The 27,878-nt window shown below is 46.5% G+C and overlaps 1 protein-coding gene and 1 pseudogene across 2 annotated transcripts in view; both read left to right on the forward strand.

Moving 5' to 3' along the window:
• The window catches only part of SH3PXD2B (SH3 and PX domains 2B), a 122,635-nt gene extending 108,283 nt beyond the window's left edge, over window positions 1–14,352 (forward strand). Inside the window, exon 13 of one of the 2 annotated variants that reach the window (XM_065905144.1) lies at window positions 13,268–14,352. In XM_065905144.1, coding sequence (XP_065761216.1) covers window positions 13,268–13,361 — 94 coding nt within the window. In that variant the 3' untranslated portion in view covers window positions 13,362–14,352. Of the gene's footprint in view, window positions 1–1,778; window positions 8,179–13,267 lie in introns of those variants that run through there. The other variant, XM_065905143.1, reaches the window with a different exon arrangement.
• Window positions 14,353–25,182: 10,830 nt separating this feature from the next.
• LOC136146538 (protein archease pseudogene) lies at window positions 25,183–25,972 on the forward strand (annotated as a pseudogene).
• Window positions 25,973–27,878: the final 1,906 nt, after the last annotated feature.

The following is a 27,878-nucleotide window of genomic DNA, read 5'->3' on the forward strand; positions in this document are numbered from 1 at the left end:
CCCTGCGAGTGGGCGTGCTTCTTCTTCGCCTCCTCTCTGTTTCGTGGCGTGGCATCTCAGGCCCGGGGCTGGCCGGGGCTGTTCAGGCGGCCAGAACCGAGCCCGGCCTCTGCTCCTGCGCTGGGTCTGTGGCTGCCCTTCCTCTCTGGTCTGGGCAGCAGAGTGCAGCAGCAGAACTGCACCCACAGCCCTCAGCCTCGGCGGTTTCTCACCTCAGGCACCATTTCCCTCCCTCCGCCCCAAGCAGGGTCCACTTTCCAGGGCAGGGCTGGGTTGTGGTAAAGTCTCAGGCTCGGGAGCCTGCTCCCCAGCCTTTGACTCCCACCTCCACCCCTGACATTCTGTGTGAGCCTCTGCGAGTTCTTCAGCTCTCATGGAGCTCAGCTCTGCATCCGTACAATGGTGTGAAAATCCCTGTCTTCTCGGGCGGTTGTAATCATTAGTCAGCTCTCCCGTGCACAGAGCCTGCTGACGTATTGCTGTGTGCTGTGTATTAGTTTGCTCCGGCTCCCCTTACTAAAGACCACAGACTGGTTGGTTTAAGCAGCAGAGGTGTATTTTCTCGTATTCCTTTTTTTTTATTTTCTCATATTCTTAAGGCTGGATGTTCCAGGCCAAGGTGTCAGGTTTAGCCTCTCTGCTTGGTTCATAGCCGGTCACCTCCCTGGGTTCACACGTGGTCTTCCCTCATGCTGGATGTTCTGTGTCCTAATCTCCTCTTATAAGGATAACAATTCACGACCCCACCCCAACGACCCCATTTTAACCTAATTACCTCCTTAAAAGTTCTGTTTTCAAATATAGTCACAGTCTAGGTAGGGAGGTTAGGGCTTAGCGCATGAATTTGGGGGGCCTCAGTGCAGCCCATAATATGGAGCATGTACACCTTTCACCCGTGTGAATTCAGCCACATGGTACTAAGCCTAAAGGAGACAGGAAACATAAGATCTTAAATAATACGAGTGATTCTACCCACCATTCCAGTCAATGAGTGTGTGTCCCAGAGGGAAAGAGAGATGAGAGGGGAGTCTGTTTCACTTCCATCAGCATCGGTTCCCCTGTATCCAAACATGAGCAGGTGTGACTCCCACAGTTGAGGATGCACATTTTTCATACACCTTGCCTGTGAACACCAGCCAGCTTCTTTGTCTGGTACTCAACCAAAGGAGCAATGACCAAGGCTAGTTTGGACTGTCCTGGGGGTTTGTCTTCAACCACTTCAGAATTTTAGCAGACACTGCTGGTGGCCTGCCCTGCATCCCAGCCCCCTGACTGCTTCCCACCTCCTATGCTCGCCTGCGGGCACCACCCAGAAAGGGGGACGGTTAATGTCCAGGCGGTGGGGGAACCAGGAGTCAGGAGGTCAGTGTCCCCACCCCCAGTGTCTGATTCTGCACTGTCTCTCATAGGGTCCTCTTGGATTAAGCCCCACTGGCCTAGAGCCTTAACCTCTTCCTAAGTGGCTCTCCCTTCCCTCACTTGGGCTTCCTGGAATCATCTCTCGAATTAACTACCTACACCAGAGTTCATGTCTCAAGGACTGCTTTTGGGGGAATCCAAAAGTAGACAAGCACCTACCCCTGTGTAAGATGTTTCTTATACACAGCAGTCTCCATGGATGGTTCCCCCCCCTCCCCGCCATAGATACGGTCTAGGAACCTGCAGAATGTAAACAGTCTCTGATTCTAGAACCTCAGTTGCATGTGGTTCTCCCGGCCCGCCCTGGCCCCTGGCCCTGCCTCCATTCTTACTCTGCTTTCCTCTGCCCCACCTTTCAGGTGATCGAGAAGAACTTAAGCGGCTGGTGGTACATTCAGATCGAAGATAAGGAGGGCTGGGCCCCAGCAACCTTCATTGACAAGTATAAGAAGACTAGCAATGCCTCGAGACCCAACTTTCTGGCTCCCTTGCCCAACGAGGTGGCACAGCTCCGCCTGGGGGATGCGGCAGCAATGGAGAACAGCTCGGGCAGTGAAGCCAGCGGCCCCTCCCGACCCCTGCCCGACGCCCCGCACGGCACAGGGGACTCGGGGACACCGTGGGCCAAAGACTGGAAGGGTGGTAAGGAGGTGCTGAGGAAGGCGTCTTCAGACACGTCTTCGTGTGCAGGCTATGAGGAGATCTCAGACCCCGACCTGGAGGAGAAACCCAGCCTCCCTCCCCGGAAAGAATCCATTATCAAGTCGGAAGGGGAACTACAGGAGCGGCAGAGGATGGAGCAGTTCAGGGGTTCTTCCCCCAAGCCACCTGGCATGATCTTGCCAATGATCCCAGCCAAACACGCCCCGCCGGCCCGGGACAGCAGGAAACCAGAGCCCAAACCTGACAAAAGCAAGTTGTTCCAGCTGAAAAATGAGATGGGGCTGGAGTGCGGCCACAAAGTGTTGGCCAAGGAAGTGAAGAAGCCCAACCTGCGACCTATCTCCAGATCCAAAGCTGACCCGCCAGAGGAGAAGCCAGAAGCCGTTTCCCAGAACCTTTTCTTGAAGTCTAAACCTCAGGTTAGGCCAAAACCAGCTTCTTCCCCCAGGACAGAGCCACCTCAGGGCGAAGACCAAGTGGACATCTGTAACCTCCGGAGCAAGCTCAGGCCTGCCAAGTCCCAGGAGAAGGCCTCCGTAGATGGAGAGAGCAGCCACCAGGCGGGAGGAGGCCAGGATGGGGCCTTCAGTCGTGGCTTCCCTCCAGGGGAGGGGCCTGGCCGTCCCCAGGACAGGACGAGCAAGCAGGAGGGGCCCAGCCCAAAGGAGGCGCCCTGCAGAGCCCCTCCGAGGCCAACCAAGACCTCGGATCCTGTGCCCAAGAGCGCGCCAGTCCCTCTCCAAGAGGCTTCCCTCCAGAGACCTGTGGTTCCGCCTCGGAGACCGCCACCCCCCAAGAAAACCTCCTCATCATCTAGACCCCTTCCAGAGGTCAGAGGGCCCCTTCCAGAGGTCAGAGGTTCACTTCCAGAGGTCAGAGGGCCCCTTCCAGAGGTCAGAGGGCCGCAGCGGGAGAGCAGTGAAGGCAAGGCAGCTCCTGCCCCAGGCCGGGCCCTGCTTGTCCCTCCGAAAGCCAAACCTTTTCTCTCCAACTCCTCAGGGGGCCAGGATGACATGCGAGGCAAAGGTGGGCCAGGACCGCGGATGATGGGCAAGTCGGGAGAAAACAAGGAGAAAGTGGCTGCAGGCCCCTTCCCCAACACCGACGGCCCAAAGGACTTGTACGTGGCCGTGGCCAACTTTGAAGGCGACCAAGATACCAGCGGCTTCCAAGAGGGGACAGTGTTCGAGGTCCGGGAAAAGAACAGCAGCGGCTGGTGGTTCTGCCAGGTCCAGAGCGGGGCCCCATCCTGGGAAGGGTGGATTCCTTCCAACTATCTCAGAAAGAAGCCCTAGCTGCCTCCTCTCATGCCTGGAGGTCTTTCGCGTCCCTGCTGGCTTTACCCACATATTTAATATGCCTCTTAATTTATCATCCTCCACGAACCATCAAAGGAAGGAAGACTGGAATACTGTGGTTTCTTTCCTGGGTGGAGAGTGATCCCTCCCATCACATCCCCTGGAGACTCCGAGGACACACCCCTTTCTCTCAACATCCCTGCCTTAAGGCCAGTGGCATTGCCGCCCAGCAGCTCGCTGCCCACCCAGCAGTGGGACCCTGACTCTCTGAGGCTTCTGGGACCAGAACCCATCATCTGGAGAAACTGCAGAAAGGGTTTCTCGTTGCTCGGATCAGAGTCCTGACAGTGTCCCCAGCTTCCTACCCAGTTCATTCATGTCCAGCGACTTGTTTCACTCACTTCCCAAATGCCTGGTCCCAGAAGGAACTTTCTCGTGTAGAAGTCGGCTCCATTGCTGGTCCCAGGGAGGTGTCCCCTTCCCCAAGGCCTCAGGTCCCCGGGTCTCTCAGGTTCAAGCAGCTGCAGCTGCCCCAGGCATGGGGCCTGGAGGCCCGCCCAGCCGTCCTCCCTTCTGCTCTAGGACCCTGATCAGTTCTAGAGGAGTGCTGCCAGCTCCAAGCATGCTTCACTTTCCTGCTGCAGACTCTGGTCCAACCCAAGGCATTTAAACAAGAGTCCCCAGTCTGCTTTTGGGGTGGCCTTTCACTTCTGCCTCCCTAGTACAAGAATCTCAAAGTTTGTTTGAGAAAGGGGACCCTTCACAGGCCACGCGCCTTGGGAACTCCTCCTTGCTGAATATCTAATTAGTGCCAAAGGCTGTAACGTCGCGCTTTCCCTTCATGTGGAGCCCTCAGAATAGCCCTCTCTGATCCAGTGTACCTGTTTTATAGATGAGGAAACTGGGGTTCAGTGTGCCCCAGGGCACACTAACTGGGAAGAGGAGGGAAGGGGGTGTGAGTCTAGGCTGGCCTGACTTCCATGCCTGTGCCCTGTGACAGCCAACCAGGCGGCGGAGAGGGAGATGCCGGCGGGCTGCCCGGAAGCGCGTCAGGGGGCGACGTGGCTGCTTCCGCTCCCAACACCCCTCCAACCCCTTGTGGCATCTGTTGAAGGCTGCCCTGCACCCCCACACCACCCAGGGGCTGCCCAGCATCCTGGTGTCGCCACAGAGCCCTGCTCCCTGCTTTTGTGCTGGTGCCCCCCAGGGGATAGAGCGTATGAAGCAAGGGGAGCCAAGGTGGTCTCACATGCCAGTCCCAAGGGGCCCCCCTGGCTCAAGGGCCAGCGGCTGGATCTCCAGCAGACAGCAGAGTTAAGCAGTAGCCCCGTAGGGGGCCCAGGGGCCAGGCAGAACCTCTGTCTCTCCTGCTGCTTCCTGCTGCTCTCTGGTCCTTGAAGAGTAGTTTTCTTTCTTTTCTTTTCTTTCCATGCGCACTCCCTCTCTGTGGTCTCGTGGGAAAGAACCCAGGGCAGCCCTTGCACCCATTTGACTGATGTGGCTCACTGAGGCACACAGAGGCACAGCTGCAGTACGGAACAAGAACAGGACCCAGGGTTTCTGGCTCCTAGCCCGCAGCCTGTGACCCAGGTTGCCTGGGCTGGGGTGGGGCTGGGGACAGCACCCACCCTGTCCCCCCCACTCTGCCGGACAAGTAGCAGCCCCGTCCTGCCCCGGAGACTGACTCAAGAGTCGTCATCTGCTGCGTGTTCTTGTGGCTTCCTGGGGGCTGCTCGCAGTGCCGAGGACTGATGTGCAAACAGTCCTCTTCCGCCCTCCGCCGACTCCCGCCCCCCCCCTCCGGCCCCCGCCTCATTGCCACATGGGCTGTGGATGCTGCTACAGGAGAAGGAGCCTCCCCTGGTCCACAGGAGCATCTTTACTCCTTCCTTCAGCAGGTCCGTACATCCCCCACCCCAGAGTCTGGGACAGGGCTCCAAGCTTCCCTTGCAGCACCCCCTTGACCCTTGGCCCTGTGCCCAGAACTGTAGGGGGGTCAGTAGCAGCCAGGGGCAGGAGGCAGAATGGGAGAAGGCTGCCCACCTCCAAGGTCCCCTCATTTGGGGGGACGCCCCGTAGCATGTTTCCCTGAGTTTTTGACCCACGTTGGTTTAAACACCATTTGTGAAGCTGTTATGTAGGATTTGACTACCTTTCAAAAGACAGAACTCTCAATTTCTTTTCCCCAGTTCTTTCTCTGCCTTCATGAAAGTTTTCTACTATTATGTGAGGGCCTACTATGTGCCAGGCGCTGAGGATAGACCAGGCCGTGGGTGGCTCCATGCCTGGCTGTGAAGACCTTGGGCTCCTGGGTGCAGATTCCACTGAAGGGGTTTGTCTTTGACCTCATCTCCTCCTCCCAGGGGTCAGCTAGGTGGGAAGGACAGCTTCTCCCTTTCCCAGGGCAGAAAGTTTTCCCTGCACTTGGAAGAATTCGCCTTTTATTATTATTCTGACATGAACTGAAGGTACTAAAGCCACGCTTCTCTCTGTTCACCATTCTATCTTGAGGATGCCTCTGCAGCCTGAGTCTCGTCTCTCCACTCTTCCTGTCACGGTGATGGCCCTTTCCCAGGCAGCTGCAGGGGATGGTCCCAGTGGCCAGGAGCCGTCCCTCACTGTCCTCACCTGGGGACTTAGGTTTACACCATCCAGGACTGTAGCCACCACTCTCAGCCTTTGATGGAACAAATGCAAACTTCCTGGACCTGGAGTCGCCACTGTGGCACCTGTCATAGGGATGGCGTGGGGTCATGGGAGTATCTGCCGTGCCGAGCACCGGGCGGGTTACTGGTGCCTCAACACTCCCTCCTTTAACTTCCTCCTCACTTCAACCCTGTGAGGTGCATAGGATCAGCCCCAATCTGCAATGAGAACATTGGGGTTCAGAGGATGAAGTCACGTGCCCAGCGTCATCCAAACAGTGACCAAGCCGAGACTTGAATCTGGGAGTTTTTCTCCCTTTCAGGGAAGCAGTGACCCTCCTTCTTAATTTAGATTTTTCCTCCCCTTAATTTAGGTTTTTCCTCCCCGGCCCCACAGTCACACATGTCAGTAGGTCACAGGCCAAATGCCAGTCCAAAAAAGGCAGGCGTCCTTGGGATGGCTCTTTTATCTTATGTCCTAGGGCAAAATTACAGCTCGTGGTAGTGCCAGATCTTTGGGAAAAACAGAATTTTAGGACCACTGCTTGATAAAATAAGCCTTTGCTCAAGTTTTTTACTCTGAATTTATTTGCCATTTGACGGATTTATGTCCTGGTCTCAGGATGAGACTTGGGGAGAGCGGGGCTGCAGCTCAAAGCACTTTTAATGCCTTGCGCTACCAGGGCCTCGCTGCAGCCCCGCCAGGCTTCCAGTAGGTGTGTTAGGCGTCCTCCACAAAGCCTCTCCCTGTGATTGGTTTCTTAGGCCAAATTCTTGGCCTTAAAACATTTCTGGGCCCACTGGGGATTTCCTCATCAAGTAGAATGTAGGAAAACAAACTTGCCACATTAAAGGACCAATGCCAAATCTCCCCCAAAGCTTGGAAGGCCCTGTGCGTAGGCTGAGATGGGACATTCTAGTCTTTGCTCAGTTTGTTCTGAGCGGGATGGAGAAGAAATGGCTCCTGCCCTCCAATAGCTGCCAAGTCAGCACCGTCAGGAGCAGGAGTGTGCGTGGCTCGGCTCAGCTCCCATTCTTTGTCTCCGAGTCTCAGGCTGCTCTCTGGGAGGTCTTGCCCTTCACTTTGGGCTGTGACATTGGACACAAAACAGCCTGAGTCACGTGTGGCAGTCTTGTCCCCTCCTCGATTGTCCAGGCCCATCCTTCGGGGCTTCTGCTGCAAACAGCCATATATACTGTAGACCAAAGATGACCTGTCGTCAGACCATGGGGCCTGAAAGAGGAGGAGACTGGCTGGCACTGAGACCTGAGGGTGCAGAGAGCCCTCCGTTGGCCTGGAGGAAGTGCTCCTGCCTTGGCTAAGGTTCTCACATCCGATGCGCCTCAACCCGTGAAGATCACGGAGCTGTGGAGTTGCAGAGTTAAATCCAGTGGGCTCCAGGGTGGTCCAACCCCAGATGGTACCATCCAGCCCTGTGGGGGCAATGTCTGCTTTCTGCTGCCACCTTGCCAAGTTCTCAAGCCACGCACTGTGTGTCAGCATCCTACCTTCTCTCCCGTTTTTATCTATCCTCCAAAGTCAGCCTTTTTGGCTCCAGTCAGGGACAAGGGACTCAACTTCTGTCTTTGAAGAGACCAAACCCAGTGCCACAGCCAGCATCCTTCGCTTTCGGGTCTTCTGTAAACATACAGAAGGAGGTGCCCCCGCCAGGCTTATTACAGCAATAAGCAATTCTAACACAACTAAAGGTGTCCATATTTTATCCCAGAGTGTGCCTGTCTATGCCACTGTGCCCAAGAAATTGGTAATAGCCACACCCCCTTCGTTCTCAGGGGGTGATGACATAATGGTCACCTTGGCTACAGCCCACATTTCCTGCTTCAGGAAGCCACCAAGTAACTAGGCCGCTTCTTGCATGCCTTCAGGAGCAGTGGCCACTGACAGCATTGCCCACCGCCTGGTGTCTACTCCCAGGATGACGCTGGAGGTCTCTGGGTATCTCAGCACTCCTCGTACCCGTGGCAACACAAAAATATATGTGAGCATATATAATGTGAGGGGGAGGGGTGAGGAACAATGAATTAGCTGTAGCATGTATAAACTATATACTTTACCATTAGACTTTCTCCTTTCTTTCTTTCTTTTTTTTAATAAAAAAGAGTGCTTGACTGGTTTCAAGCTTCATTGTGAAGATGTGTCTATGGATTTTATTTGGCTGAAGAAAGGGTGAGTAGCTTTGTGCCCTCACATCTTGGCCTGGATTCGAAGATCAAAAAACAGGAGCCTGTGTGAGCTCGGTTTGGGCATTGCACAGAAATAGGGATGACTTCTCTCTGGGCTCTTGTGCACTTTGATTCTTTTAACTGCAGCATTCAGAAAGCAAGAGAAAACTTCCCTGTATTTGCTGGGTGTCTCCTCCATCTTGGCCCGGTGTATAAAGATGGAAAACTTTATGTGTCCGGGGAGTTTGGACCTCTCTCTGGCATTGCCTGCTGATGGGCAGGGAGGTGGTGGGTGTAGTCAGGGTTGGGACTGCCCAAGCTCCTTGCTCCTGGGAGGCAGAGAGCACTGCCTGATGTTTTAAGGCTTTCCCAAGGGCTGAGCTAAGAAAAAGCCCACCACCAGTGTGGGGCCTCCTTGGTCCCAGGTAAAACTTTAAACAAAAGGACACGACCACCCACCTTCCTAAGAACAGAACAATGGAACCAGGCAGAGTCCCTGCACAAAAGAACTTAAAGGGGGAGCGTTTATATACAATATTCATCCCGCCTTGGAGGAAGCAGTCTAAAGCAGTGATCTTCTGGTGCATCTAACTTAAGAATCATCTTCGTTCATATAGTAAGCTCTGTTCCCATAAGAAAAGTCATTATGTGGTTTACCCCCTACTCCTTCCCCTCCCACCTCCCCAACAAGAAGCATTTTCTCCCAAATCTCCCAAACCAGGAGCGCTTAGTCACAAGAGCACACCTGGTAATGAACGTGGCATGGCTTCCCGGGGCAGGCGCGCAGCGGCCCCAGAGCCTCATGGCTTGGGATGGGAACTGGTCAGGAGTTATGACTTTGTCTCTTGGGGGCCTCTCACCCATTCCACTCCTTCTGGTCTGCCTTGGCACTGGCACACTCACCAGTTCTCTCCTGTTGCAGGAATGCCATGCCAAGCACGAGCCCGCTCACCCACACCTGCAAACACTCCAAGGGGTCATGGTGAACTTGGGGGTCCAAAACTCATGTTGAGGGACCACTCTTCTCCATTCCTTCTCTAGTTCATGTCCATCTGCTCCAAGTGTGATACCTCATCATCTTGCAACCCCCATGGCTCCCAGTCACCGGTTCTCAAATTTTGGTGACCAGAAGATTTAGTCAGGGAGCTTGCCAAAGTATGCATGCCTGGGCTGCACCCCCTGAAGGTCAGAATCAGCAAGAATCTGCATCCTTTAAAAGTACATTGTGGGACATCCCTGGTAGTCCAGTGGTTAAGACTCTGCGTTCCCAAAGCAGGGGGCCTGGGGTTGATCCCTGGTCAGGGGACTAGATGCCACATGCAGCAACTAAGAGTTCACATGCCACAACTAAAGATCTAAGATCCCACGTGCTGCAACTAAGACCTGGTGCAGCCAAATTTAAAAAAAATTTTTTAAGTACATTGTGAGGAAGTGGTCTGCATGCTGCACTATGAAGAAATGTCCAAATTCAGCTGCTTGCCTGCCATTGTATGAGTGTTCAAAAATGGTGCTTCGTACTAGTGTGATCATGTCACCATTATTTTTCTGAGCATTTGCTGTGTGTCAGACCTGGGGGCACATTGCCTACACTTTTATTTCATCCTCAGAATGCTCCATGAAGTAGATACCTGCATTTTATACCTGTGACGGTGCTAAGTTTCAGGAAGGTGAAGACACTAGCTGAAGGTCTCGCATAGCTAGTACATGGCATGTCTGACCCTAAAACTGACTTTCTTACCCCGTAATATGTCTCCTCCCAAATGCTAATCTAGGCACATTTCTTATCCTGTTGCAATCCTCTCCTGGATTCACAGTCATATTCAAGAACTACTTTCTGTTTCCAAAACCTAATGCTGCAATTGAGGGGGAAAGGCCTACTTTTTGTTGAGTACATGCTATTGTCTGGTTGTGAGTGTGTGTGCTCCGTCCATGCTGACTTTGCAGCCCCATGGACGGTAGCCCACCAGGCTCCTCTGTTCATGGCATTCGCCAGGCAGGAATCCTAGAGCAGGTTGCTGCTTCATGTTCCAGGGGACCTTCCTGACCTGAACCCAGCTCTTGTGTCTCCTGCGTTGGTAGGTGGATTCTTTGCCACTAGCACCACCTTGGCTAGTTACCTTGTACATATTCTCTCTTCAATCTTCACTGCAATTCTTCTAGGTAGGAATTATACCCATTTTATAGATGAGGAAGTTAATAGTCTGAGAAGTTGTTCACAGATTGTCACAGATAACATGAGGATGACCTTGGATCTATAGCTCCTTAATAGAATAAAACCAACAAACCCCCAAATCTATAATTTTTCCAGTCAGCATTTTCCAAAGTGTGCCTTCCAAAACAAATGTCAACACATAATGAAATAAGTGTCCTGTGAACACATACATTTGAGAATTGCTTGGTAAAATTAAGTTATTCAGTTTTTGTTTGGTGGGGGAGTTACTCGTTTTATTCTGTTTTTTGCAGAACTCTTTGGAGCTCCTTGTGTAAAAACATGTAGTATGACTATCTGAGAGGGAGTTTATTTATAGCTAGTTCTTCAGCTGTGCTAGACTGAAACCACAAAGCATCTAGCAAGAGTACTATTTCTTGTCATAAATTCTGGAAAAGGTCAAATTTTACATTTCATCTCTACCTTGACTTCTGAACTCAAACTGATCCCTCCTAATTCCAGCTGTAACTCCACCCCTCCCTGTAGCCTGGGCTTCAAGCTATCACTCACAGCATCGTGACTACAAAATATTAATGCTTCTTTGAATGGACCCATGAACTTCAAGGCTTCCTATTTGCTATTGGTCTAACTTGGAGCTCTCTGAGTGGATTTCTCCATAGCAAGATCACCACTCAAGTAGGAAACTTCAGAAAACAGCCACTGGAAGTGGAATTTGTTTTCTAGCTCATAAACAAGTTTTCCTTCAGAGACCTGTAAATTAATGGCAGCGTTCTCTGTTTCACTTTCAACTGCAGGGAACTTTACTTGACTGTACATGTGTGTGGCTGAGGTTCCCTGCAGTTGAAAGTGAAACAGAGAACACAGTTTATTGTAGGATCTGGGCCTCCTGGGTCTTAAGAGGAAAAGAATCTGGACTTTACTGACTTGCTTTTGAATGCTCTGAACTGATCATCAAGCATTAGATCCTGGAGGCTGGGGACCCCCAATATACAATATTGTCAGGTGGAAAATTCTCACACCCCGTGCCTGGGGCTCCTTCCCACAGGAAGGGAGAGCTCCATTCGCATACTGCTCCAGCCCCCCCTCCTCCCTCTCCCTATAGAAGAAGAGGGAATGATACAGGAGATCAATACTTAGGAGTGCAGGAGCCAGGCGTGTGTAGTTCAGCCCCCCACCTCCTGTGTGGGGACAGATGTCTTCAGGGAGCACCCTCTTCCTCTGTCAGTGGAAGGCTTACTCATTCAGGGGCCCCCACAGAAGCCATCCTGTGCTTTTTAGGGGTGCCTGTGACTGGATCAAGGGACATGACTATTTCTGAAATTCAGCCTTAGGAAGCCCATTAACCACCACACACCTCACCTAAGCAGATTCTCCCACGGCTCTCTCGGGAGGAAAGGTGGCGTTTCGTTCTCCAGTCCCTGAATCCCTCCGTCTCTCTCGGCTACTTCTGAGCTCAGGTAAGGAGAAAGGGGAGCAGATTATGAGGGTCCTGAAAAACTGTCTACTGGCTACGGATTTAGGCTAGTTTTAGCTGATTACTATAATAATTATGATGTAGTATAATAAAATACTCAAAATTTAAAGTGAAGGATAAGTTAAAACTACGTGAAATGAAAGATCTAGTTTTGCACTGTGCTCCAGTGGTTTGTCTTCTCTGCCCCCCTAGAATACATGGGCCCTACTTGGTAAACCACTGACAGAGGAACCATGACCGACTTTGGGGTTGGACCTGGGTTTGAGTTCTGTCTCATCCCCACCATCCTTCTCTGATACTCAGCTTTCTCGTCTGTAAAATGCAGACCATAATGCCTTCTCACAGAGTTGTTGTGACCATTAATGGAATAGCACATGCGTCGCACAGGGCTTTCCCAGGTGGCTCAGTGGAAAAGAATCCTCCAGCCAGATAGGAGATGCAAGTTTGATCACTGCATCCGGAAGATCCCCTGGAGAAGGAAATAGCAACCCATTCCAGTATTTCTGCCTGGAAAATCCCACGGATAGAGGAGCCTGGAGGGCTACAGTCCATGGGGTTGCAAAGAGCTGGACACGACTTAGCAACTGAAAAACAACATGCCTCACAAATAGTAGGCACTTCTAACAGGACATCATAACCATTACTGCTTCCATGAAGAGTCAAAAACAATGAGCATTCTTTAAATATTTTCATTGCCTAGTACACGAGTTGAAAGACTTTTTCTTAAAGAGCCAAATAGTAAATATTTGGGGCTCAGGAAACCAAAAGGCAAAATCAGAATATTATCAAGGACTTACACAACTATTTAAAATGGAACCATTTGAACATGTAAAAGTTATTCTTAGTTCTGTGAAAAAACAAGTAGCTGGATGTAGGCCCAAGGGCTGCAGGTTGCTGACCCCTAACTGGGTGCATATCCATTTCCTATTTTATTACTTTTCTCTAAATTCCAGTTTTTCCAAAGTGGGTTTATGAAACATCAGTCCTTCACATGATCCTGAAAAAGCATGAACCTGTGTGGTCAGATTCATTTGGCAAACACTTACATGAGTGTTCTCCAAGCCTCCCTGCTTGGAATCCGGGTCACACACTAGCACGACTCTCAGAAGACTGCAGTAACCTGTTTAATCATGTGACAAAGTGTATCTCATAGCAGAATTTTTTTCACATAACATTTATGGACATCTCACAGAACACACTTTGGAAAATGCTGCTGTAGGTCCTAGAGTTTAATGGCTATTGAGCATTTCACTGTATTGAGTTGAGTTTGTGCTCCATCACGATGCATCCACCTGAGAACTCTGGCTTGGACACTGTGTGTTAGTTACTATCTTCAGCAGAGTAAATAGGCCAAGTTGGTCTTCCGTTTGCAAGAGCTGCAGGCTTGCTGATTTTCCTCCCTGTGTTTATCTCGGGACCATGAAAATGTTCACTTGGAGAGCCCAGTGGAAGTGCCTCTTGGAAGGATCAAGATGCCTCAGGCAGCACTTGTGCGCCTTGGGAAGTAGGCAGAGCTGCTGTGTGTATTTGAAGAAGATTGAAAACCCGGCCCCTTCCTTGCTGCTGTGGCATGGATTTGCTAAGCTACTTTCACTGTATGTTGTGTGTATATTCACTGTATATTGTTTGTATAGTGTGAATGCACACAATACCTCTGAATTGTATACTTAAAAGTCAGAGAAGACAAATATCAAGTGATATCACTTATACACAGAATCTAAAAAAATGTTACAAATGAACTTATTTACAGAAATAGACTCGTAGACCAAGAAAACAAACTTAACGGTTGCCAAAGAGGAAAGGTGAAGGTAAAATAAACATAACACAAAATTTACCATTTCAGTCATTTACTGGAGAAGACTCTTGAGAGTCGCTTGGACTGCAAGGAGATAAAACCAGTCAATCCTAAAGGAAATCACCCTGAATATTCATCAGAAGGACTGTTGCTGAAGCTCCAGAACTTTGGCCAGCTGATGGGAAGAGCTGACTCATTGGAAAAGACCCTGATGCTAGGAGATATTGAAGGCAGAAGGAGAAGGCGGCAGCAGAGGATGAGATGGTTAGATAGCACCGCTGACTCAATGGACATGAATTTGAGCAAACTCTGGGAGATAGTGGAGGACTGTAGCCTGGCATGCTATAGTCCATGGGGTTGCAAAGAGTCAGACACAGCTTAGCAACTGAACAACAACAAAAATAAATTGACCTTATACCCTGTATGGGTTCGTTTCTGAGCTCTCTGTTCTGTTACATTGATCTGTGTGTTTTTATTGCCAGTATCATACTACATTTATTACTATAGCTTTGTAATATAGTTTGAAATCAGGGCATGTGATTTAGGACACCTAGCTTTGTTTTACTTTGTCAAGATTGTTTTAGCTATTCAGCATCTTTTGTGGTTCCATACACATTTTAGGATTGGAACTTTGCTAGGGATTGCATTGAACCTGAAGATTGTTTTGGGTAGTATGGACATTTTCACAATATTAATATTTCTAATCCATGAGCATGGAGTATCTTTCCATTTATTTGTGTCTTCTTCCATTTCTTTCCCCAGCATCTTATAGTTTTCAGTGTATAGGTCTTTCACCTCATTGGTTAAAATTATTCCTACATATTTTATTCTTTTTACTATAATTATAAATAGGATTATTTTTCTTAATTTCTCTTTCTGTTTGTTATTAGTGTTTAGAAATGCAACTTATTTTTGTGTGTTGATTTTGTATCCTGCAACTTCACTGCATTTGTTATTAGTTCTAACGGTTTTTGGTGGTGGTGGTTTTTGTGTTTGCTTTTTGTTTTGGGGGAGGGGTTTGGTGGAGTCTTTAGGGTTTCCTATATATAGTATTATGTCACCTGGAAGTAGTAACAGTTTTACTTGTTCCTTTCTGATTTGAGTGTCTTTCATTTCCTTTTCTCCCTTTATTGATGTGGCTAGGACTTCCCATCGATGTTGAATGAAAGTGAGGAGGGTGAACATAGAACACATTTTTGAGATGGAGTTCCTTATGTTTAAGAATGACTTTTCAAATTTGAATTTGTACCGACTAATTTTAAAGATAATAAAATTCTTATAGGCTCCCAATGTTTAGGCTCCTGCACTGGAAGGCAGATCTCCTGGGATGTCCCACTGGCTGTTGAATATAGTTCCCTGAGCTATGCATCAGGACCTTGTTGTTTATCCACTCTAAATGTAATAGTTAGTTCGCTACTAATATTAAAAAATACTGTGGACTGACTGGCTTATAAACAACAGAAATTTATTTTTCACATTTCTAGAGGCTGGAAGTCTGAGACCAGAGTGATTGTCAGGTTCTGACGAGGGCCGGACTTGCAGACTGCTGACTTACTGTATGCTCGCATGGCAGGAAGACAGTAAGCCAGCTTTCTGGCCTCCATTATTAATATAAGGGCACTAATCTCATTCTGAGGGTCCCTCCCTCATGACCTAATTACTTCCCATAGGCCGCATCTCCAAATATGCTCACACCAAGGATTAGATTTCAATACTGGAATAGCGGGGTGGGCACAAGCATTCAGTCCATAACATGTATTTAATTAAACTTGGTTCTTTTCTCAATGGCCCATGAAACTGAAAGTACTGGCCTGGGACCACAGTTTACTTGCTAACAGAACTATTGTTGAGGCCAACTTTCAGATGATCTAGAATATGCCTATCCATCTTTTAAAAAATATTATCAGAATGGAAACATGAAATTTAAACACCCTCATAGAGAAGTGGTATATCCAAGTTAAGAAATACTGTCTTCCTTTTTAATCCTAAACCTCCCCTTAACTGTGCCAAGCCCTGAGGATGAGCAGACAAATGGTCTCCAGTTGGAAAATCTTTTTACCACCAACCTCTCCACTTCCTCTAAGCACCCTCCACGAATGAGGAAGGGCATACAGAAGCTCTGTGTGTGTTCTGGAAGACATTTGAAAAGTGGTGGGATCACCTAGCAACTCCCGTTCACCCTGGGGCTGGCTCCCAAGGAGCATAGCAGCAGTGTGTTAAGAGATGCCCCAAGCTGCTTCTGGAACGTGATTTTCATCCAGAAGCTGGTGATAGGAAAAAAAGTTGGGAGTAGAGATTTAAGCAATTTCACCAGGAACTTATTTTACTCATTTTCATATTGAAACAAGCAAGGAAATGTTATGCTATAGAAAATAAAACTCACCTGCATTTTCAAGATAAACCCACAGACTTCAAAGAAATGTTGGCTTCAGTGGCCTCCTTTGGGCCAGGCCCCAGGCCCTTTGAGAGAATTTGAGTAAGCAGAGTTGGAGAAACAAAGTGATTAATCACTCCTGCCACTGGCAAGTGGGTCAAAGCCAATTAGGAGACTTCCTTTTTCCAGGTGCATCTCTGCTCATTGGGCTTATTATCAATCAAAACCAGATGTGCCACAGGGGATGCGCTGTAGAGGTTCTCAGAAACACACTCCATGTTAGTGATCTAAGTGTAGGCAGAAATGGTTTGTTTATAAAAGCAAATACCTCCAAGAACCTCCTGCTTTTCAGAAGCCTTTTAGTTCTGGTCATGTGATGGGTAGTGCTTCGATTAAGTTCTGCCTGTATTTAATTACCTTAAAAAAAAAAAAACAAACTTGGTAGTTTTTCAGCTAAGGGATGAAAGTTTGGGGTGAGGGTGGGGTGGAAAGAGAATGCCTGGATTCCCAAAAGTGCTTTTCAGAATCAGGATCTAGGGACTCAGACATCAAGGTTTGATGTTCAGATACTCCCTCTTCATCTCCTGCTCTCCCTTACTCACACATACACAGGATAAGAATTCCCGATTCATCCCGCATTGAAAGGCGGATGTTCCAGCATCAACCAAAGTGTCCCTTGTAGCTGAGCTGAAAGACAGCTGCCCAGGGGCACACTAGCACGTGGGGTGGTGGCAGGGAGAAAGGAGAGCCACACCCCTTACAGACTGCCCTCATTCAGTCTATGGGGCCACTGCGTCCCCTTCAGAGTCCAAGTCTGCCCCTCGCCTCTGACAGTGGGCCAGTAAGAGCAGCCAAGAACACACTCTGGGCCGTGCTTCCCTAGCCGCTCACATCCATTAGGGCTCCAGTGTGCCCTACTGAAGTTCCTTCACACATGTCCCCGCTGACTCCAGCAGGTTCATGACAGACAGACTGCCAAACGGCGGGGCTGCCGCCGAGGCAGCTGAGTCTTGATCCCATCAGGAAAGCCTGAAACCTCCATCTTCACAAACAAGAGCACAGAAATAACCAGCCTAGTCCACCTGCTCTGGGAGCTGAGGACAAAGAAATGAATAAGGCAAATTATAGTCTAGCCGGAAAGACTGCCTTGTAGACAGTTAAAAAACCACAGTTAACTATAGGTAACCGTGGGGAGAATTACAAGAGAATTTTGCACAAAGTGTCCGAGAGACCCAGAGTGGGAAGGGAAACCTGCCTGGGGGCGATGATTATCAAAAACTGCCAAATAGGAAACTCAATAGATGAGGACATTGTTCCCCAAACTTGAGCTGAGTAGCACCCTCACAAATGTTGCTCTGTCCACATCCCCCATATCAGCGTTTTCTTCATAATTTACTTGAAATTGATAAACTCAAAAGTCAAATATGTTTCTTTAAAGGGAAGCTATAACATGACAGTTGGAAAGCCTGTATAGTTCTCCATTCATAAAAGCTAACTCGAAAAGGAAACACAATGAGGGACTTCCCTGGTAGTCCAATGGTTAAGACTCTATGCTCCCAACACAGGGGTCCCAGGTTCAATCCTTGGTCAGGGAACTAGATCCTACAACTAATGATCCCACGTGCTGCGACTAACACCCTGTGCAGCTGAATAAATAAATATTTTTTAAATAAAATAAAACAAAAGTAAACACAATGAAAGCAAAATAGTGTCATTTAGTTCCAGCTGAGGCGAAGGCAATGGCACCCTACTCCAGCACTCTTGCCTGGAAAATCCCATGGAAGGAGGAGCCTGGTGGGCTGCTGTCTATGGGGTCACACGGAGTCGGACACGACTGAAGCGACTTCGCAGCAGCAGCAGCAGTTCCAGCTGGGTCCTGAGGATTTCTCTCTCTGTGTCTCTCTCTGCTAAAAGGAGATTAGCATGTGTTAAGGACGTGCTGGGGCTTCCCTGCTGGCTCAGATGGTAAAGAATCTGCCTGCAATGTGGCAGATCCAGGTTCAATCCCTGGATCAGGAAGATCCCCTGGAGAAGGGAATGGCTGCCCACACTAGTATTCTTGTCTGGAGAATTCCATGGACAGAGGAGCCCATGGACATGGGCTTGTGTCCATGGGGCTGCAAAGAATCTGACATGACTGAGCAACTAACAGTTTCATTTTTCACTCTTTCAAGGAGGTGTTAAAGACAAGTTAACATCGAAATGAGATTTGTATACTCCATTAAAAGAACTATATGAAGACATATATACAGAAGGATTACTAAATCAACTCTATCTCAAAAAACAAAACAAAACAAAACAGAAGAATTGTAAGAATACTGGAAATGGTAGTTATTGTACACTGTAATTTAATGTCATTTCACATATATGAGAATACTACCTCAAATGGCCTCTCCTACACTGAAATGATACTGGATTAATCAGGATGCTTTTGTGAGGTCTAGGGGAAACAGGACAATTTAGCCAGAACATGGACTAGACGTTTTGGGAGAGGTGGACACATCAGGGTGGACAAAGCACTCTGAAGCAGACAGCAGGGGAGCAGCATGTGCATTCTCCTTATTTGACCAGGATCATCCCCATTTGATCACTCTTTTCTGGATCTAAGGATCTTTGTTGAGGTACATGGTACAAATAATTTTGATTCTAACTGAGATTCTTTGAGCCTCTTTTCATAACACTACTGAGTTATAATAAGATTTTAAAACCCCTTTGTGTGGAAGGAAACAAAAGAAAAATTCCTTCTAGAGACTGTTGCTCAAACACTTAACACACTGTGCAGTGTGAAAGTGAAAGTTTTAGTTGCTTAGATGTGTCCGGCTCTTTGTGACCCCATGGACTGTAGCCCACCAGGCTCCTCTGTGGAATTCTCCAGGCAAGAATACTGGAGTGGGTTGCCATTTCCTACTCCAGGGGATCTTTCCGACCTTGGAATCAGCCCCAGGTCTCCTGCATTGCAGGCAGATTCTTCACTGTCTGAGCCACAGGGAAACAATCCTGTGTTTATGTGTCTGTCTCCCTGACAAAACTGGCACCCCTCTGGGCCAGGGATCTCCTGTTACTTTTGAGTATCTGGTAGAAGATTCAGATGTTATAGAGCTCAGTGTTTGCTGCATGAATGGCCAGATTGGGTGGTATAAGGGGGGAAAAATATCAAATACTCTTCCTATACTTCTGACCTGTGTTGTCTTAGTTTGAGACAAACTAATTTGAGTTTAGACAGACTTGAACTCTTGCCTGTAATGTGAGGATAGGAATAGCACCTGCCTCACGGTACTGGTGTAAGAATTAAATGAGTCACTAGATGTAAAATGAGTAAACAGTGCTGGTGTTGCTTTAGTCGTATTTAGTTTAGTCGTGGCCAACTTTTTTGAGACCCTATGGTCTGTAGCCCGCCAGGCTCCTCTGTCCATGGGATTTTCCAGGCAAGAATACTGGAGTGGGCTGCCATTTCCTTCTCCAGGGGATTGTTCCTGGATCGACCCAGGGGTCAAACCGCGTCTCCTGCATTGACAGGTGGATTCTTTACCACTAAGCCACCTGGGAAGTCCCCAGAACAGTGCTAGGATATAGTAAATACTGAGTCGATGGTAGTTATCATTATTACTGTTTTTGTTATAACTGCACACGGGAATTATCAGATGTTTGTATATAATGCACATGGTGAGGTTCAGCTCTTCCCCTTTCTTCAGGTAATATGACCCTCAGTTTTCTCTCTACTCCTAGTCCATGGGATTTGGATGAAGCTTCACTCCTTGGTGCCAAGAATGGCCATGTTACTCAGACCAACTGGCTTAGTAATGGTCACATGACCCAAGCCAAGCCAATGAGACTTGATCTCAGGACCTTTGCCAGAGATATTGAGGAAGAGGAACTTTTTCCTACTGGTCTTGCTAAGCTGGCAGAATTTAGCCCATAGATTCTGGTGACCATCCTTGTCATCTCCTGCACAGAACTTGCCTAAGAATGAAGCCTAAAGCAAAGGAAAGCAGAAGCAAAAGATATAGAGAAAGAGAGTGTGGGTGACACTGAAAATCTGGATCTAGCTGTTCCTAAAGGTGACTGATGACTGGTTTTTTATTTTTTGTCTCGTTCAGTTTGAGCTTCTGGCAGTGGTCATAGGGAGTCAGAGAACATGCGTATCTTTGATCATTTCCCCCCCCCAAAAATGGTTTATTTAGAGATTGAGTTTCACCAGTTCAATCAACAAACTGGCATTAAGGACACCGTGGAGAGTGTGGGGAGAGCTGGAAAAAGAAACATGAATAAGACTATGTGCCCTCAAGGATCACATCTAGAAAGAAATACAAACTGGTCCTTACAATCATACCATAATACAACTGGTAATTGAGAAACAATGAGAGTAAAAGAAGATTAGGAGATAAACATCAGTCTGCCACAGGATTGTCTGGGAGAAAAGGGAGTGGGGATGTTTGACCATAAAATAATTTTCAAACGTTTAGCAGTCTTCTCTTGCCTGAATTCTGGAAGCCATTCACAGGATGCTTGTTTCAATTAGATTTTAGTCACCCACAGCTAGGCATTCCTTTAATGAGTGCCTGATGTTACCCTGCGGAGTGAAGCGTGCTCTGCTGCTGACTCTGGATGTGTGCAGTCCTGTCTCGTGGACACCTCAAAGTCTCCTTGTAGGAGTAGCTGGAGTCGGTAAAGGGGAAGGCACTTGGGGGAATTACCAAACAGAACCCCTATTGCTCACATACCGCTAGAGGGGGCATGTAACTCAGGTACAGCTCCATCCTCCTGTCATCAGCAGGTGTGTGATTTCAGCTAGGTGGGCTATGAGGTAGGAGTATCATGTTCACTACTGCGTGCTTTTGCAAGCAGCCAAAACGCCAGACTCTTCCCACCTGTAGCTCCAATACACAAAATATTGCCTGTGTCTGCTGCTGAAGGTCCTTCAGTGATTCCTCACCTGTCCAAGATAAAGTCTAAATCCTTTTACCTTGAAACACAAGGAAGGTTCTTCATGAGGCTGCCAGGCATTGTTTTAGATTCTTCAGAGACAGAGAGAGATAAAATCCAGTTCCTATTCTCAAGCAAAGGAATCCCAACTCAAACAGACTTACAGGGAATACAGTGAAAATGAATTGACTTATGGATCTGAAAATTTCAGGCAGTAGATTTAGACATCACTGGATCTAGCTCAAAATGGCAGCCCACTCCAATATTCTTGCCTGCAGAATCCCATGGACAAAGGAGCCTGGCGGGCTACAGTTGACAGGATCACAAAGGGTCAGACACAACTGAAGCGACTTAGCACGCACGCACAGATCCTGCTCAGATCACCTTCAGGGCTTGGCTTCTTCCTGTTTCTCAGCTGTATTTTCCTCAGTCTTGGCTTGCCTCTTGGGTAGGCTCTCTCCTATTGGAAAGTGGCCCCAATCTTTCGTCTGACGTGGGCGCCAGGTAGCTCCAAGTTTATGTCCTCCAAATTCATGTTCAGAAAAAAAAAAAAAAGATTCTTTCTTATAAACAGTTGTGAGAAAAACATCTTGAATCTGATTCTAATTTGTCCAAAATGGGTCACATTCCCATCCTAAACCCCTTCATGGTTTTCAAATGCACTGATTGACTAAGTCTGGGTTTACCCTGGAGTGGGGGATGGTATGGACTGACTCATGGCTGGGAGGGATTTGTTCTTCAAAGTGACCTCAGGGCACTGTTACTAGAAGAATGAATGAATACTAGGCAAGGCAATACATGTACTCAAATCTAACCTTTATTCAGCTGTTGCAATAAGTCTACTGTCTAGTCCTAATACAGAGAGTTCGGGATGGAGTCCAGAAAATTGAATTAGAGAACAAGATTTTAATCGGGTCTCTTCCACACTTTTGAAGGGACAGAATATTCTGGTTTTCAGAATTGATTCCATTTATCCAGAGAAAAGTGTATCTGCTTATTTGCAGACTAGAGGAAGAAAAGATAGAAAACAAGTTAACAGAAGTATTCCTTAGAAGATCCTTGGCCTTGGATGTTCCTAAGGATCCAACTTAGGTTTCAATTATTTGCTTAACAAGCAACCTTCTGAGTTTGGTCTCTTTAAAAGACCCACCTGTGATACTAGGCGGGATATTCTGGCACAAATAACCAGGACTGGATAATTATTTTCCCAGGGATAAATGAATAATGTGGCACTCGGTCACATGGATCTATTCCTTGCATTTCCCTGAACTTTCACCCTCCATGAAAAGATAAAATCAGGTACCTTGGGTTAGAAACCCTCAGCAAGTGGAGATGACGTCTCAGTCAGGCAGGCTGGAGGAACCAGTCTCTCCCTTTGCTACAACATTGCCCTTTTAAGGGGAAAAAACAAAACAGGAAAGGTAATATTTTCATCCCTATCAATTTCTCAAGATTTTTTTTTAAAGTTTTCAGGGTCTTTTGAATTTCCATACAAATTTCAGAATTATTTGTTCTAGTTCTGTGATAAATGCCATTGGCATTTTGATAGGGATTGTATTGAGTCTGTGGATTGCTTGGGTCATAGGGTTATTTTAGCACATTAATTTGTCCAATCCATGCACACAGTGTATCTTTCCATTTGCTTATGTTGTCTTCATTTTCTTTCATCAGTATCTTAATAGTTTTCCGGGTACAGGTCTTTTACCTCCTTGGTTAGATTTATTCCAGGTATTATCCTTTTTGATGCAAATTATAAATGGAATTGCTTCCTTAATTTTTCTTTGGCAACCGGGTCCTGCCTCAGGTGGAGTCGCTGATTAGTGGGCTGAGTTCCAACAGAACTGGCAGTTGGGTCTGGGGAGGGCAGGGGCGGGGCCCAATGTTGGCGCTGGCCCGCGGGAACAGGGCTGGCTCCCAGTGTTGGCGCTGGGCCGCGGGAACAGGGCTGGCTCCCAGTGTTGGCCCTGGGCCACGGGAACAGGGCTGGCTCCTGGTGACTCTGGCTGTGGCGCCCAGTGGGTTTAGGGGCTGGTGCTGGCTTCCTGGTAGCCAGGTTCTGGACCTGCTGGTGGGTAGGGCTGGATTCCCACTAGCAGGGTGCTTGGCTTGGGTTGACCCAGGACTGTTGCCAACCAGCTGGTGGGTGAATAAGCTCCCAATGCTAACAGGTTAGAAGGAGGACTCCAATATGGCTCTTGATGAAATCAGCATCTTTGTGGTATATCAAGCTCCCCAAAATGTCTTCTGCCAGCATGTGTATGCCCAGGGGGAGTTCTCACTTGCCTCCTGCCTCTCTAGGATAGGAGGCTCTCTAAGATCAGCACGTGGGTCTGCTTCAGGATCTTTTCAGATTACTGCTTCTGCGCGGGGTCTCGGAGCATGTGAGATTTTGTGTGCACCCTTTAGGCATAGAGTCTCTTTCCCACAGCCTCACAGCTCTCCCATACATAAACCCCACTGGCCTCCAAAACCAGACGGTCTGGGGGCTTTGGGTGCATGAGTCCTGGGCCGGGGTACCCAGAGTGAGGCTCAGACCCCTCACTCCTTGGAGATAATCTTTGCAATTGTGATTATCCTCCCATTTGTGAGTCATCTACCTGTGGGTGTGGGTCTTGACTAAACCATGCTACCTGTCTCGTTGTGGTTGTTTTTTATATCTTTAGCGGTAGGAGGTCTTTTCTGCTAGTCTTCAGATCGATCTCATTGTAGGTTGTAATTTTGGTGTGCCCATGGGAGAACATGAGCTCGGGGTCTTCCCACTCTGCCGTCTTGATCACTCACCTCCTTGTGTGTTAGTTTTATTTGCTGTACCCTTCAGAATTCTTTTACTGTTTGATTTAATATGATCATTGGTTTCCCAGGGTTCACAGGTACACTATCACGTCTTTGGCAGATAGAACTAATTATATTTGATTTTTTTTCAATTCTTATGCCTATCCTGACTTTCCTTGTCTAACTGCATTGACCTATACCTTCAAGGCAATGTTAAACATTAGTGGAGGTAGTGGGTATCTTTAGTGTTTCCCATTTAAGATACTGACTTTAGGACTAAGGTATATATATATGTTCTATCATGTTAGGGCAGTGTCCATTCTTACTTCCTTAAGAGGTTTTTGTTGTTTCATTGGTTTTTGTTTGTTTTTTGGAATTAAACAAAATTGAATTTTGTTAAAGTTTTTAAAGCACATATGGTTAAAGCATATAATTACATGGTTTTTCTTCTTAGTTCTTATGGGAATAACAACATGATTTTTCTTCCTAGACACAAACATGTTAAATTATATTAACAGATATCTTAATGTTGAACCATACTTGCATTATTTTCAACACTACTTGACCGTGGTTTATAATTTTCTTAATTTTCTGTGTTCTAAAGTTTGGACTTTTAAATTCAATATTTGTAAACAACATTAGTCTATAATTTTATCTTGTGTGTGCCACTTAATTAACGAGTAGTATCAATGTTAACATGCATCATAAAAAGAATGTAGAAGTTTGCCTTCATTTCTCTGTACTCTGAAATGATTTATGCAGAATAGGACAGTCTCTTAAATATTTGGTAGAATTATCTTGTGAAAACATCTGAGCTTGGTATTTTGATACGGGATAGTTGTTGTTTTTTAATAGCATTCTATATTTCATCCTTCGAGTTGATTTGTTAAACTTTTTATCTTCAAGAGGTGGTCAATTTTGGTCTACTATATTGCCATAAGACTTTATTCATTTTATTAGGTTTATAGTTTTTGCATGGCACTATGGAACTAAAATAACTGTTTTATGATCTTCTGGCTTCCTCTGTGTTAACAGCTACTTTTCTCTTATTATTTCTTACTCTTACATATTTTTGCCTTCTCCTTCCTACACACTTTAAAAATTAAATTTCCTAGTGGTTTGTCTATGTTCTGACTTTATTCGAAGAAACTGAATTTTTATTTTGATCTACTGTTCTAGTTCTCTACCTCATTACTTCTTGCTTTTATCTTTATTATTTTTTTCTTTGTGGTTTCTTTTGTTCTTTTTCTGACTTATATGGGAAATTTAAAAAATTAATTTAATTCAGTTTATTGTTTAATTTTATTGATATAGATTTTAGGACTATAAATTTTCATTGGATATATGGATTTTCCTTGGGAATATACCACAGATTCTAAACATGTAGCAATTCTGTAATTTATGTGATTCTCTTATACCCAAGCATTGCTAAATATAAGGTTTTAAGCTTTCTAGGTAGAAAATTATGGAGTTTGGGTCCAAACCTGCAATCATGGCACAGGAAGGGGAAGATGTAAGAGATTACAATTTGACTGAGGAGCAGAAGGCGATCAAGGCCAAGTATCCTCCAGTCAGTCAGAAGTACCAGTATTTGGATCATACAGTCAATGTCCAGTTACATGCTTGGGGAGACACTCTGGAGGAAGCTTTTGAACAATGTGCAATGGCCATGTTTGGTTACATGACAGATACTTGGACTGTGGAGCCCCTGCAAACATTAGAAGTAGAAACCCAAGGCGATGACTTGGGTCATCAACTGTCTCTTCTGTTTCACTTTTTGGATGAGTGGCTTCATAAATTCAGTGCTGATGAATTCTTCATACCCCGGGAAGTCAGAGTACTTAATATCAACCAAAGAAATTTCAAAATACGGTCAATTGGGTGGGGAGAAGAATTCTCATTGTCCAAGCACCCTCAGGGAACTGAAGTCAAAGGAATAACATACTCAGTAATGCAGGTCTATATGAAGAGAAGCCAGAAGTTTTTGTGATCATTGACATTTAAAATACCAAAAAAAAAAAAAAAGAGAGAGAGATTCGTATGAAGAACTGTTCTTTTCTCTTCCTTTTGATAAGATACCATGATATAAACTCTGCATGGAGAATTTACATATGGAGTTTTGTAGAACAGAAATTTTTTTGACTTAAAGTGTGACTTTCAGAAAGGAAAAATCAAGGTACAGCCTTGGTCTTTGTTACCCAAATAATCAAACTTTAAATAATTCTTTAAGTGGCAAGTATGGCTTCTCCTTCGTTAATTCCCCTTTGTAGCAGCAGGTGCCTTACACCTTTCCAACAGAATGCAAGTCCTCCAGCCTGGTCCCAAGAACGATCATTGATGTAAGAGCAGCCCGACAGACACTGAAGCCCCTGTACTGTTACTAAATGCACCTTGGAAAAAATGTAATTTGACAAATCCTACAACCAGTATTTTGCTTTTCTTCCAATGTGGTTAACACATATATTTTCTATATGTACATTAAAAGAGGTTGTGTTTGGGAAAAAAAAAAAAGAAAATTATGCCAGTTATCAAATTACTGCATCTCAAATCTAAAATCACTCTTCATTGCCTGCTTTGTGAAAATGGATGTGGGCCCTTTAAATATTGTGCCTTTGCCAGTAAGCACATGTTTAGCTTTAAGGGTAGAGGGCACTGGAGAGACACCACAGGAGGAATTCCCAGTTCCCCTTGGCTGCGGTAGCATGGGTCACCTTCGGGCCAGGTTCCTGTGACGTGCCCAGTCTGTGCATTGCCTAGCTCCTGTAGCACAGACAGCTTCTCTCATGCAGCTCCTTTAAGACACACAACTGCTTCAACACCAGCTTCCTGCAATGGCAGCAGCTTCCTCAAGATCGAGCTCCTGCAATACACAGAAGCCAACACCTAGCAAGCAACAGCTTCCCCAGGCACTCCCTCTCAGGTATTCGGAGCAGAATGACTCTGGTAAGACAATTTCTAGCACCCTATAGGGTGGATTTCCAGCAATTTCACTGGTGTGACACAACAGTAACCATTCTGCATGCATGCATGCTAAGTCTCATCAGTTGTGTCCAACCCTTTGTGACCCCATAGACTATATAGCTTGCTAGGTAGGCTCCTTTGTCCATGGGGATTCTCCAGGTAAGAATATAGAAAATTTTTTTCCAAAAACTTGAAATGCTATTGATACCGGGTGACACAGTAGTAAAGAATCTGCCTGTCAGTGAGGGAGAAGCAGGTTCACCCCTGGGCCAGGAAGATCCCCTGCAGAAGGGAATGGCAACCTGCTCCAGGGTCCTTGCCTGGGAAATCACATGGACAGAGGAGCCTGATAGGCTACAGTCCATGAGGTTGCAAACAGCCAGACACAACTGAGTAACAGCATGCATGCACACATTGATATTAAAACTAAAGAAAAAATGTTAAGAAAAATAAACATAGACAAATATCCTTCACAAACATAGATGAAAAAATTCCAAACATAATTTTAACAAGGTGAATCTAATAGTATATAAAGAGGACAACCATCATGATTAAGTCAGATTTAGCCAAGGTTTAATATTTGAAAATTAATCAGCATAATCCATCATAAAGTGTTAGTCACTCAGTCATGTCCAACTCTTTGCGATCCCATGGACTGTTGCCCACCAGGCTCCTCTGTCCATGGAATTCTCCAGGCAAGAATACTGGAGTGGGTTGCCATTTCCTTCTCCAATAAACTAAAAATGAAAAGCCATGTAACTATCCCAAAGCATTTGGCAAACCATTTTTTATTAAAAATAAAAGCTGTAAACTATGAATGGAAGTGGTCAAACAGGAGATGGCAAGAGTTAACATTGACATTCTAGGAATCAGCGAACCAAGATGGACTAGAATGGGTGAATTTAACTCAGATGACCATTATATCTACTACTGTGGGCAGGAATCCCTTAGAAGAAATGGAGTAGCCATCATAGTCAACAAAAGAGTCCGAAATGCAGTACTTGGATGCAATCTCAAAAATGACAGAATGATTTCTGTTCATTTCCAAGGCAAGCCATTCATGGTAATACAAGTCTATGCCCCAACCAGTAATGCTGAAGAAGCTGAAGTTGAACAGTTCTATGAAGACCTACAAGAACTTCTAGAACTAATACCCAAAAAAGATGTCCTTTTCATTATAGGGGACTGGAATGCAAAAGT

The sequence above is a fragment of the Muntiacus reevesi genome, chromosome 14 (assembly GCF_963930625.1).
Source record: "Muntiacus reevesi chromosome 14, mMunRee1.1, whole genome shotgun sequence".
NCBI classification, from domain to species: domain Eukaryota; kingdom Metazoa; phylum Chordata; class Mammalia; order Artiodactyla; family Cervidae; genus Muntiacus; species Muntiacus reevesi.